The following is a 13,146-nucleotide window of genomic DNA, read 5'->3' as shown; positions in this document are numbered from 1 at the left end:
AAAACAAAAACTTACATGTGGTTAGGGTATGTGGCCTGGATTAGCTAACCTGCAGAATAAAAAACTCCTGATAATTTACCCCCCATGTCATCCAAGATGTCTCTCTTTCTTCAGTTGAAAAGAAATTCAAGTTTTTTGCGGAAAACATCCCAGGTTTTTTCTCCATACAGTGAACCTTAATTTGGACCAATGGGTTGAAGGTCCCAATTGAAGCTTAAATGCAGCGTCATAGGGCTCTACACAATCCCAGCCGAGGAATTAGTGTCTTATCTAGTGAAAGTTTTTTTTTATAATAATTTATATACTTTTGAATCACAAGCGCTCACCTTGCACTAGCACCTTTCACACATTACGTAATGTGCTTCATGGGTGACGAAGGCGGAAGTACCGACTCAGTTTTTACCAAGCGAACGAGCAAAGAAATGCCCTTTACAAAAAATGGTAACAACGATTTTATAAAATTTTAAGTTGCAGGAGAAAGTGAGTTTTTCACCCTATCATACTTCTTTAACCAAAGTACACAGACTAAGAACTAACCACATGTGTCCTTTCCAACATGATTATGAATTCATGGATGCGCATAGCAGAACTAGTGTAAGATGAGCACTTGTGGTTAAATAGTATATTCATTTGTAAAAGATTTACATTATCTTTATTATATATCACCATTATTATATATATATTTTTTGCATGAATTCAGAATTGAGTAATTGCCTGTTTTTTTTATTATTTTGGGCATCTGTTTGGACATCATGCTGACACTCTATTTATAATTAATGCCTAACCTTTGATGATTTCACATCTCGCATGTTTCACATATGTATATATATTTTGTCTCATTTTTCTGTTTTTTTTTTTTTTGGAGCTAATCATGACATTTGCAAAACCTATTTATAAGTGTATATGTACTACTCCTAGTTTAGTGTTTTTTCTTTCAGAAAATTGAACTTAAATTTTGATGTAAATAGATATGATTGTGGCTGGAGGATGTACATGGAATTGTATGTCATTTGTGTGAACTGATGTTTTTTGCAATTGTCTTTTTTCAGGCTGAAAGGCTTGCACAAAGAGTTTGTTGAAATGGTTTTGGAATTACTATCCTTGACAGCCTTGTTAGTGACAAATCATATTACAGGCTCTGTTGTGACAGGCTTTGGTGTAAAATATGAAAGGCTGTCTGAAGTTTTGGGCCTGTGGTGAAACGTGGGTCGTAGGTTTGTTGATGTATTCAGTAAATGATGTTTAAAAAAAAAAAACATCCTCTCTGTATTAGTAATTCCTTTAGGATTTTTTTTAAGTGCATTGTCCTGAAAACATAAATCTAAATAATCTTAAGTCTAATAATTCTATTTAACAATTAAATAATAAAGACACAATAATAAAGAAGGATATATAATATGGACAATAAGGACAATATGGAGCAAGTTAATCATTTTTGTCCCAAGTCCAAGTACCTCAATTCTGCATACATATAATAAATGCCAAATAAACACCCCAAATAAACACCCCTTTTGATTGCAGTGAGATTTCCTGTAAGAATATTGATAGGTTACAGCTAATTACACAGAAAAGGGCTAATTTAATCTTAATAATAGTAAGGTAAGGAAGTAAGGTAAGGTAGGTAATTCTGAGGGGGAACCATACCCCTCCCAACAGGCCCAGAAAAGCTGCAATATCTTCTTTAATTCAAACACATTTTGATGTATACACTTCAAAACATGCCGTCCCTCTTGTATGATTATGTAATAGTGAAGAGCTACTCTTTTATAAGGATGTTGTTTATGTTATTGGTGGGTATAAAATGGAATGGCCTTGACGTCTCCTCTGACCATTGATCAGAGAACAGGATTTATTACAAAACCTGTTCAGACATTGCTCACTGACTGCCATCTGAGGGGTCAGAAGCCAGACTGAGCTGTGCAGCATACAGAGTAGGAACACATATTAGTGGTTTACCGTGTTTATTCATTCAGCGACACTCTGAATGAAACAGGAATTATTCAATTTAAGGTAGAAATAAAACCAGAAGTTGGAGATGAAACGTAATTATGTTGAAGTCCTAATTGGAAGAGAATCAGGTTTGATCTGATTTGTCATGGAGTGCGTTCAACAGGGACAAAAAAAATTTAATTAGTGATAGCCTAATCTGAATCTTCTATCCGTAATATTGCTTTCTTCAGTGACAAAGCCTGAATTAGGAGAGAAACATGCACAGATTAAGCATAATTTACAAATAAAATGAGCCCAAAACAGTTATAAATAAAATGTGTCGGTGGATTTGCATGTGAGAGGACAGCAATGGATGGAGAAAGCATTATTATGGATTACAGTCTGGTATATTAACAAAGGTTTAAAGTTAAAATTCCTCGATGAAGTATTTGTTCAAGTGAAACACAGCTTTTCACTTGAAAACACATTCATTGATGGGCTGGAGTCTTAATTTGTATGTTCATTCTATGTATTTATTTGTGCTATTTACACAAGGTTTAAGTTTTTTTCAAGTTTTTAGGTGTCCAGGTACAGAAACTGAATAATCCAATGTAAAATAGCACTGCATAGTCTTCACTATAAAAATTTAGTATACATTCAAACCAAAATGTATTCAGACACCTTTAACATTTTTCACATTATCACAGTTTATTTGCTATTGTTTAGAAAATGGTAATAAAATATGAGAAGTCATATTTCTCATATTTCTGAACAAATTCATCTTGATAATGTCAGATAACTTTGATAAAAAGGTAATGGATTAAAATCAACCAAAAATTCAGACAACTGTTAGTACTGAGTATTGATAGCTGTTACACAGTTATCAATACTCTGTTGTCCAATTACCAAGCAATGCTTCATTTTGTTCATTCTGTGGTGTATACAGTAAAATGTTTGCATTAGCAAGTAATGAAAAAACACATGGTCAGGTCAAAGTGTCTGAATAATTTTCTGAAAAATGTTATCCCTTTTTCTTTAAATACATTTTACTGGTAGTCCACTGTATGAAGAATTTTGCTATACTCACTTACATAAATTAACTTTAGTGAACTATACTGAACTGATTAGTAAAAAAAAGAAAAAAAAATTCTAAATTAAAATCTGGTGTCTGATTCATTTTTGGTTAGACTGTGGATTCATTATTGTTAAAACTACATTTTAATTCAGTCAGGAGCAGTGAGTGGTTTTCTTTGATTAACATTAATGACACTAACAGCAGCTAGCAGATTAGACGCGGTCACTTTAAGAGACAATGCATCCATTATGATACACATCTAAATTCTTTCTGCACTGTTTACTCTCATTTGAGACATAAATTACAGTTTTGTCGAGATACTCTCCAAGATGGGTATTTTGATTTAATTTTTTATATTTTTGTCAGTACAAGAACAAGAAAAGGGAAATTCAGTGTTTAAGCGATTTGAGACGTGTCTCTCTGCATGTGCCCTATGCGCACTGAACACCAGGAGCTGAATTGGTCTCTTTCACATCTTTTTCTAAATTGTGATTTGTGTTTGTTTCTTCAGGTGCAGGAGGATGCGAAGGAGAGCTTGGTTCTGTACTGCTGTCCGTGAGACGCGGCTCTCTGCATGCGCACCGAACTCAGTTGAGTTTTATGCATCTTGTGTTTGAATGCTTTAAACTCTTCTGAATGTTTAAATTGCCAAGGTTTAAAAACGTGCGAATGATAAGCTTTCGTGATGATGCGCAGCAGTGGCCCTTCAACTGTCCTGAGGGTCTTTTGAGGCTTGCCTCAGCCATGGATCGCCGAAGGACCCCCCTCAGCAATGGGCCCCCATTATCATCACCACATTTCACCCCATGTGACGGGCCTGGGATGGTGTGAGGGAGAGTACATTTTCAGCAGATTTTCATTTCATTCACTATTTGTTTAAGAGCCTACAGAAGAAGGGGAAAAAACACAAATCCTAATGTTATCAAAGTGAATTTAGGATTATGTAAATGTCTATTCTGTTAGTGTAAATTTGTTACATGCAATGAATGCATAGAATCTTTTATTATAATAATTTTTAAATTAGCTCATTTCAGTTAAGTACAAAACTTAGCAATCAGTGCAAACCATGGTAGCATAATTAGAACTCCTATACATCTCCTTCACAAATAATGTATTAATGCTTCTAACTGCCGTTACAACTGCATGTGCTCAGTGCTTGATAGACACAGAAATGGACGTAGACAATAATATTCCACATTTACTGGTGTCTGCTTTTTATATTATAAAGGTTCTTGTTCCCACTCTGTATTCAGTAATGTCATATCCAGTATATTCTCCTGCACACATGCAAACACTTACAGGATAAACTTGACCATTCTGAATCCAAACGTTGGCACAAGTAATCAGACTACATTCTGCTGCCAGCAGTGAAACAAATGTGTTTCTCATGACAAGACATTTCATGTGTGCAGCTCATGTTATAGAAACAAGGCCAACATATCAAGGCTTTTAATAATTTATTTACCTTACAACCACACAGAAAATACAGGCTTTTGTCATAAAAATGATCAGACTGCTGCTGGTTTTCCAAAACATTTAGACTATGTTGCTACACATCCTATACTTGCTTGTCTTTTTAATTAATACATCCAAACAATGCTTTATGAGATTTTTTCAGCTGTTTTTGCAAATCCTTCTAAGAAGAATTGCTGATAGATCACCAAAAGGACACATATAAAAATATATAATGTATGACCAAACAACAAAAAAGTTAAAAGCTTGACATTTGCAAATGCATTTATCATCTTTGAAAGACATGTATAACATTGAATTGACAGGCACAGAGGAAACAGGCACAAGATTTGACAATTTTTAGTGTCACCTCATAAATAAGTGCCACCTTTATCATTTCATTTAAGACCAATAACAGCTTCACATCTATAGAAATCACAAAACACTTAAAGCTGCAAATTATTCCCACTTCAACTGGAAAGTCAAATTGAGAAATTCATTCTCGCAGAGCTGTGAGAATCCAGAAAGATGTTTATATCTCACTCAGAGCGTGCCGTGGGCAAACACCGACCCACACATGTACAGACGTCACACAAGATCAAATAGCAAGAGGCATTTAACGCATTAAAAATAATTGTGCAACAACAAATTTGGTTCTTCTATTCAATGGTATATGTAAAATCCTATTTTGCAGTAGTTCAAAGCAAAATATCCACTAACTGGGCAACAGTATCCTATAAGGATGATGCAATACAGCAGAAGTCACCTCTGTGTTACCTCGGTGAGCCAGACAAATGGCATGATGTCTGGCTTCTTCTAGATACAATGGCACAACTTGACAAATCTCATTCGGACTAGGTGTGCTTTCAGTGTTTTTTAAGACTGACTGATGGATGCCAATAGATGAAAGCTTTTTGAGATTATGTGAACGCTGTTTTATTACAAACTTTTCCCAGAGCACTGCATCTGTCATGATGCCATAAAAAAAAGAATCACATTTAGTATGTACAGTATATACACTCATAGTCTTTTTACACTCAATGGCTGTTTAAATTTATCCAACCAAATTTGAATGTTTTCCTTATAATGATATCTTTTTCTTTATACTTTGATATGTTTGAATATATAAGGGTTTGGATGAGGTCATTCTCCATCTTCTTAAACTTGCCTTGTGTTTTAACATCACAGTAAATAACCTGAAATTACAGCCAGACTTGACATCTGGTTAAATGTCCATTTGGATATAAGCATTTGTGCTACAACGTGTTGTACCAAGCTACCGTATGTAAAACATGTACTACTTATGTATATTATTTTATATTGTGCTCTGAAAATGCAACAGATTTTGAAATTATGAAAACTATTAAGGTAATAGCAGTTTTGTTTTCTTTAACATAATATGTTAATAGCTGATAATCTCATACTGATGAAAACCTCACAGAATAAATCAATACACTTAAATCATGGCTTATGTTGCTATGGAACACATAATTGGTGCTGTTGCTGAGGTACGTAATTAAAGATAAAATTTGATATTTTGGAATTTAGGAAAGAACTTGTAAGATCTTTTACAAATTCAGAACAGAAACTGACTTAAACTGATGTCTTGCACAAAGTACAACACATGCATTTTTAAAAATGCATGAGAGAAAAAGGATGATTCTGTAAAACTGCTAAAGAGAGCCGTAATATCAGTTAAGAAAAAAAATGTAGTAATCAGAAAAACTACCCTTGTGACTCAAAGGTAGTAGATATTAGTAATACATCCTAAAATCTACAGTCACACCATGTGCAAATCATTTCCCCCATTTTACCCAAGATGTAATGTTCCTACAGTTAGTATGAATGCAAGTATTCATTTTCTAAATGTTGCCCCAGATGGCTGCCTGTGCTATTAGTAAGCAAGTAGCAATTTAGCAGGCAATTTTAGCCAAAGCTACTTAAATCGTGCATTACAGGGACCACCGGCAGCTCCTCGGTTAAGGGCCTTACTCAAGGGCACAATATCGGTGGTAATCAAGCCAGTTACCTTCAGATTACCAACTCCATTACTGTATTTGCATTGTATTAGTATACAGTAGTACAGTACATTAACACCTGGTCCAGGCATATAGACAATTTAATAAATAGGTTTTGTTCAAATGCCCACTGTTTTTGCACAGTTTCAAGACTTGGTCCATTGCATAAATATGCAAAAACCAACAACAATAAGTAGCACTGTCAGATAAAGGCTAGTGGTCAAAAGTTCACAGTTATTATGTGTGGGAGATCAATTCCTATCTACTTGGTGGTGCAAGAATGATCGTCAGCTCAAATCTGAGACCTGGCCACCTGATAAATTTATAGTCTATACTAAAACTGGTTGCAGTATGTAAAAAAGAGCCCAGATTGGTTGGTCCAGAAGAGAGCATTCTGTAGTAGCTGTTAAAAACAACATCATAAGCATCTAAAACTTTGTATATTATACATTTCGCCGCTATAATCAACCCAAAAAATATTCAATTGCATGAAGCAGTAATTAATTTCGCTATATCTATATTTACATCACCTGACATCTAAAAATACTGTAAACATTATTGATAGACTGTAACAATATTCAGACATTTAATACAGTGCTGCTTGAGAATTACTCATGCATTGAGATTAAATATGGCTAATGTATCAGAAAAACCACATTCATAAATAAAACGAACAAATAAGAACCTGATATGAAATTATTATGGTGCAACAGAAGCTGTCAAAATGAGAATATCATTAAATAATAGACTAGCTGTTTCAGGTAAATATCATAAATTAGCCCCCCAAAATCTAACTGAGTAGTTTACAACCTGAAATGAAAATAAACATCTTCTGTATTCACTTGTGTAATTTTGTTTGTGATGTGGTGCTATTAAAATGGCACTTCAAAGGCAGTAATACACTTTATAATTTTAGCCCCAATTTACTATCTGGATTAGTCAAAGCTTGCTTCTAGAAGTCATAGACAATCTGCTGATTTTGGGCAGCCGGATTTGACAGATTTCACAGAAATTCACGTGGGTTATGACAGGCACAGATAATTATTTATCAAGAAAGTTTGATATTCCAAGCTTATTTCAGAACACATATATTATTGTTTTAATTTGTCATGCATTTTCAGTATTTATTTTTTGTTCTCAAAGGACCCCGGTTTAGGTGTAATTTTCTTAAGATGGAGAGGGCTAAATGTAAATTGTGTTTGGGACAAAAATGAGAAATAACTAGGATTAGAGGGATGATTCGTAACAGTGCTTTCACATGCAAATATGCGTTTATAAAAACAATGGCATAATAAAATAATCATCAGAACAGCCAAATCTTGAGTGATTCCTTAGGATTGCTGGATGGCATTGCTCTTGGCTATACGGCCAATTAGAGGTAGGGCTCTGAGTTCCGCACGGAAGCTGTGATTGAGCCAGCAGTATATAAAGGGGTTGTAGCAGGTAGAGCTCATGGCCAGCCAGTGAAAGGTGAAGTAAAGGGCATTGTTAGCCTGGATCACATTGCTTGAGAGCAGCACAACGTAACAGTTTAGAGGAAACCAACAGACTGCAAACACGGCCACCACTGCTATTAGCATTTTCAAAGTCGTCTTCTTCCTTCTGCGATGTGCGGCCGACTGAGCCAGCGTGACATCACCGACAGCATTCTGGAACCAAACCTTCTTAGCCACCACAAGGTACGATAAGGAAATAATGGCTAGAGGCAATACATAGAGCAGGACGAATGTGGCAAGATCCAGATACTTCCAGAAGAGATCAGAGGGATGAGGAAAGCTCGGTAGACATACCATTCGTACTCTGTTATTGCTAAAAGGGAAAAAAGAAGCAACATCTTTTAAAAATGAACATTTTCTCTCCCTCAAGATTTACAAGATCATTTTGTTTCTCCATCAGAACAGATTTTAGGATTATATCGCTCGATTCTCACCAGTGGATTCTCTGAATGAGAGTCCAGACAGCTCAAAACATCACAGAAATCCACATGACTCCAGTCCTTCAATTAATGCTTTGTGAAGTAAATGGCTGCATGTTAAGACACAAATTAAATATTAAGGTGTTTTAACCTCTGGCCAAAATACCAGTTCATAATCTATAATAACATTTCCTCCAGTGGACTCTCATTCTGCATTCACTGCAGAGGATCCATTGGTGAACAATGTGAATGTGATATTATGCTTAATTGGCGAAGAAGAAAAAAAAGGGTGGAAAAACATGAGTTTTTTTTTTTCATTTATTTATTTATTTATTTTTCATTTGAATTTAATTGCATTTTCAAGCTCACAATGAGAATGTATAGTTGGGAGTGACAATGGAAGGCTTCACTAGACACAAAAGTTATCTCACTGAATATCTCTCTTTCTATTATATCTCTCTCTGTGCCTGACTGCAAACACTTCCAGTGAATGGGAGGTATTCTTGCTTGAATGCTGCTTTTTCAACATTTTTGAATTTAACCGAGTTTCTTGTGCCACTACACAGAGAACAAAATGTTCTCATGATGGCATTATAACAATCATTATTGACATACATTTAAAATGTCAAAATAATATTTCAATCATGACAACTCTCTGAAGATTTTAGCATAGTGATAAATGTGAGAGTGTTAATGTATTTGGTCTTGGCGGATTAGATCTGCTGCGCTGCTGTTGAATTGCCGCTGCTGTTGGTGATTGCTGTAGATTATTGTTGCTGCTGCAAGCAAGTACAGGAGCTTTCTACTGCCAATGCATATGTTGATACGGTGAGTATTTAAGACATACAGTAATAACTTTAAAAATAACCCATAGCAGATCTACTGTACACAGGTGGAGCTGGGGAAGGTCAAGGGTTTCAGAGAAACTCTGAAAGCTCGATGCAAGAATTTAAAGTGAATTCTAGGCACCCATATAAATGCAAGGAAGTAAGCTCATTGGCTGCACATGGTGCATGAACCAATCAGCTTGTGCCAAGTCTGAACTCTCTGAATATCACCAGTTATGTTAACAACCTGTCAGCCTGTGCCATCTAGAGTTTCATGACTGAACTATATATGTATCAGTTTTACTTGATTTTCATCATCAATAAGAAAGAAAGAAAGAAAGAAAGGTCATACATAAATTGAAAGCGCAGCAGTTTCTGGTAGATGGCATGAGGTAGAGAGAAGCAGGACCCCATGACCCAGATTACACCAATCCAGGCTATGCCCTGAAGCCGAGACATCCTCTGTTTCATTGGATGCATCACCACCTGATGGACAACAATAATCACCAATCATGACTGCACACTGGCACGCACTGATTCATTAAGTTTTAATAAGAGTATGAAAGGTAATCACTTTAAAGGTTTCATTGTAAATTACAAATGGTTGCATGTGTCTGTTTTTATGCACACTTACCTGGTGTCTATCAATAGCAATAGCAACCAGTGTAAGAACAGAGACATGAACAGAACAATACTGTGCAAAGCGGCTCACATGGCACATCGCCTTCCCAAACACCCATGTACTGTAAACAAACCGAACCTGAAAGAACATATATGCGACAGAGTGGCCTTGGATTAAGAGGTGTGTAAGAATTAAAAAGCATGCACATGCTCACCCCTACACACTTACAGAGAGATGAATCGTGCACTTCCTCTGTATAGTCATTACTAAACAATTAAGAGTAATGATAGAGATGATGTGCACACGTGGCTGTTCATGCGCGCAGTTGCAGTGACTTTGCCAAGTAAGACATGTTCCTGGATCAACATCTTTTGTTGATCCTGGATCCACATTACTGTCCAAAAATATAGACCAAACCCAATCCCTAACCTTTAACCTAACCCTACCCATAATTTATCCCTAAAATCAAATGGAATTGATAACTGTTTAGCAAGGGTGTAGAAGCACCTAATCATGATTTTAAGCCCAAAACAGATATTTCCTGAAAAGTATTCCTCAATACTGATTGGTTGATTGGAATGTTGTACTTGTCGTACTTGGTGAAATCACACTCACAGCACACTCGCACACACACACACACACACACACACACACAAACACACCAGAGATAGAATAAAGCTTAACCATACCAAGGCTTTAACCATGTCTTGAACGCTGGGGGTATCATTTACACATGTAAATTAATTGTACCATACTTTCAGTTTAAAATGGCCATATTTGAGAAAAAAAGAAGAGTAGTTTGCATAATGGGGGCTTGGGGAAGAGACTTCTACTTGCCCCCCTTCTTTACAAATGCTCAGGAGACAGAATAGACTGATTATAAAACTGACTGAAATAATAAACGAATTAAAACCATGTCCAATTCTCAAAGGTGTATTTATGATGGATTCACATTTTTAATGGGCTTTTTTTTTAATGACTAGTCCAAAAATGACAAGTGGGATAAAAAAATACTAAAAAATACTTAAAAATACTTAATAAATTAAAATAAAATACTTGAACCATGTATGCGTGTACAACAAACTTCATCATTCATTTTCTCATCATTAAAAAAAATCAGGAGAGATAACTATTATAATAAAAATTTTATATTTAAAAACTGACCCTTAAATTCATTTTAATGTATTTTGATGCTCAAGAACCAGCCAATGTGCGATTGACCCAACAACAACATTGTCTAAATGTTGATTGGCATAAAAGAGTAAAACTATAATCGCCTTTATATATATATATATATATATATATATATATACTATTAGTTTAACAATAATAAATATATATGTATACAAGTGCAATTATTGTAAACTTACCAGAGTAAAAGGCGTGTTGAGGAGAGTTATAAGAATGTCAGCAATGGCTAAATTCATGATGAATAAACTTGTCACTGAGTGCATCCGTTTATTCTTAATAACAACGTGACAAACCACCACGTTTCCGAATAGCGAGATGATGATAATAACGGAATATGCGACGACGAGCAGGGTTCTGATGGTCGGTTTGTGTGATTCAGACTCGTAATTCGCTCCTCTGTCGTACATCGAGTCCAAAGAGAAATTATAATACATGGAGAAATTCTGCAAGATAAAGAACTGCGAGAAGAAATCCACAGAGGTGTTTGTGAAAGTCATCGTAACGAGGTTGCGGTCGCAGTCTCACAAAATAAGCAGAGCACAGCTCTGATTCACTTTTGGACAGTTTGGTGATGTTTGACTCAGCCTTCTGCGAGCCAGACGCTCGAGCGCAGCATCAAGTGAAGCTGATTGGACGGTGGCCACAGTTATTAGTGATTCATAACAACCCCTGGCATGATCAATCACGCGCTTCTCTCTAAGCACTGTACACCCCCCCCCCCCTCTCTCTCTCTCTCACACACACACAAATCAGAGATATAATAAACACACACACACACACACACAATATCCACGCGGCGCGGACAAGCACCATGCCTCACTGAAGGAGGTTATTTAACAAAGACACTCAATAATCAATAAAAGCCATGTCTAGTCTGCTATCAGACAAAGCGATCAATAGGCTATATGTGACCCTGGACCACAAAACCTTCTTAAGTCGCTCGGTTATATTTGTAGCAACTGTAGAGTTAAGTGGATCTAACTTAACTAATAAACACAGAGACACAAGTCCAACGTGATCTCTAATAAGCATTACTTATTAAATTGATTAGTTTACCACTTCCCCACCTAACCACAAGGGGGCAACGTCACATCATGTGTCCTATAAAATCCATTACCGCTACAGCAATAACCAAAAATACATTATATGGGTCAAAATTATAGATTTTCTTTTATGTCAAAAATCAGTAGGATATTAAATAAAGACCATGTTCAATAAATATATTTTGTAAATTTCCTACCGTAAATATATCTAGACCTAATTGTTGATTAGTAGCTTATATGCAGAACCAAGAACTTAATTTGGAAAACTTTAAAAAAGATTTTCTCATTATTTACACTCTAAAAAATGATGCGTTATTTCAACTAAAATTTTAATTTTAACCCTTTGAGGAGTGTATTTTACAGTGCTGTGAAGTTTAGCGGTCAGGCAATGACCCTTTATTTCAACATAGACATCATGACAGGAGACTGATGTGTATTTTTTTTTTTTTTACTTTTTTTTTTTTTTTACAGCAGTTTATGCTAGAATTTACTTGGCAGTTTGGTCATTCATATAGACTAGTAGATCAGAGGATTACAGGTAATTTTCTGACACAGAGATATTAGCTTGAAATGCAGGTCGATACTGAATGATCTGTTTGAATTGAGGCAGTCAGACAAACACTAATATCAGAGACAAAAAGACTTATATATTACTTCAAAAGATGCACACAGTCTTTGCTTTTTGATTATGTGTAGCTTTTACATTTGTGATGAACCTGTTTGTTTGTTTGGTTTTCAGTACACATCTGTAGGCTATTTATTGAAGGCATAAGTAAAGGGTTTCGGAAAAAAGGATCATTCACTCTAAAATTAAAGTTTTGTGTTATTTCCTACATTTCAAGGTCACTGCTTAGGCATAATTAAGTTATCCTAAAAGGAGTGGATGTGCAGTTTTTTTTTTATCAGATTTCATAAATTAATTGCATTCTGAAGCACTGTGTAAAAAACTTAAATTGCATATTTGAAAAAGAACTCTGATCAAAATCAGAGAACTCTTAGAGATAGCCTATTGGTGTTAATGTGGTTAATGTGCTTATTTCCTTAATTATCTGAAACTCTATTTAACTGGCAGCA

The 13,146-nt window shown here is 35.4% G+C and overlaps 1 protein-coding gene across 1 annotated transcript; it reads right to left on the bottom strand.

Moving 5' to 3' along the window:
* Nucleotides 1–4,459: 4,459 nt before the first annotated feature.
* LOC113048848 (probable G-protein coupled receptor 83) lies at nucleotides 4,460–11,659 on the bottom strand. The gene is made up of 4 exons (XM_026210751.1): nucleotides 11,209–11,659; nucleotides 9,851–9,976; nucleotides 9,569–9,702; nucleotides 4,460–8,283 (listed from the first exon to the last, which is right to left on the bottom strand). The coding sequence occupies exons 1-4, from the start codon at nucleotides 11,524–11,526 to the stop codon at nucleotides 7,806–7,808; spliced, it is 1,056 nt and encodes a 351-aa protein (XP_026066536.1). The 5' UTR covers nucleotides 11,527–11,659; the 3' UTR covers nucleotides 4,460–7,805.
* Between the last annotated feature and the right edge of the window lie 1,487 nt (nucleotides 11,660–13,146).

Source organism: Carassius auratus, chromosome 30, assembly GCF_003368295.1.
Source record: "Carassius auratus strain Wakin chromosome 30, ASM336829v1, whole genome shotgun sequence".
NCBI classification, from domain to species: domain Eukaryota; kingdom Metazoa; phylum Chordata; class Actinopteri; order Cypriniformes; family Cyprinidae; genus Carassius; species Carassius auratus.
The sequence above is the reverse complement of the archived record's forward strand: the minus strand, read 5'-3'. Positions and strand labels throughout refer to the sequence as shown.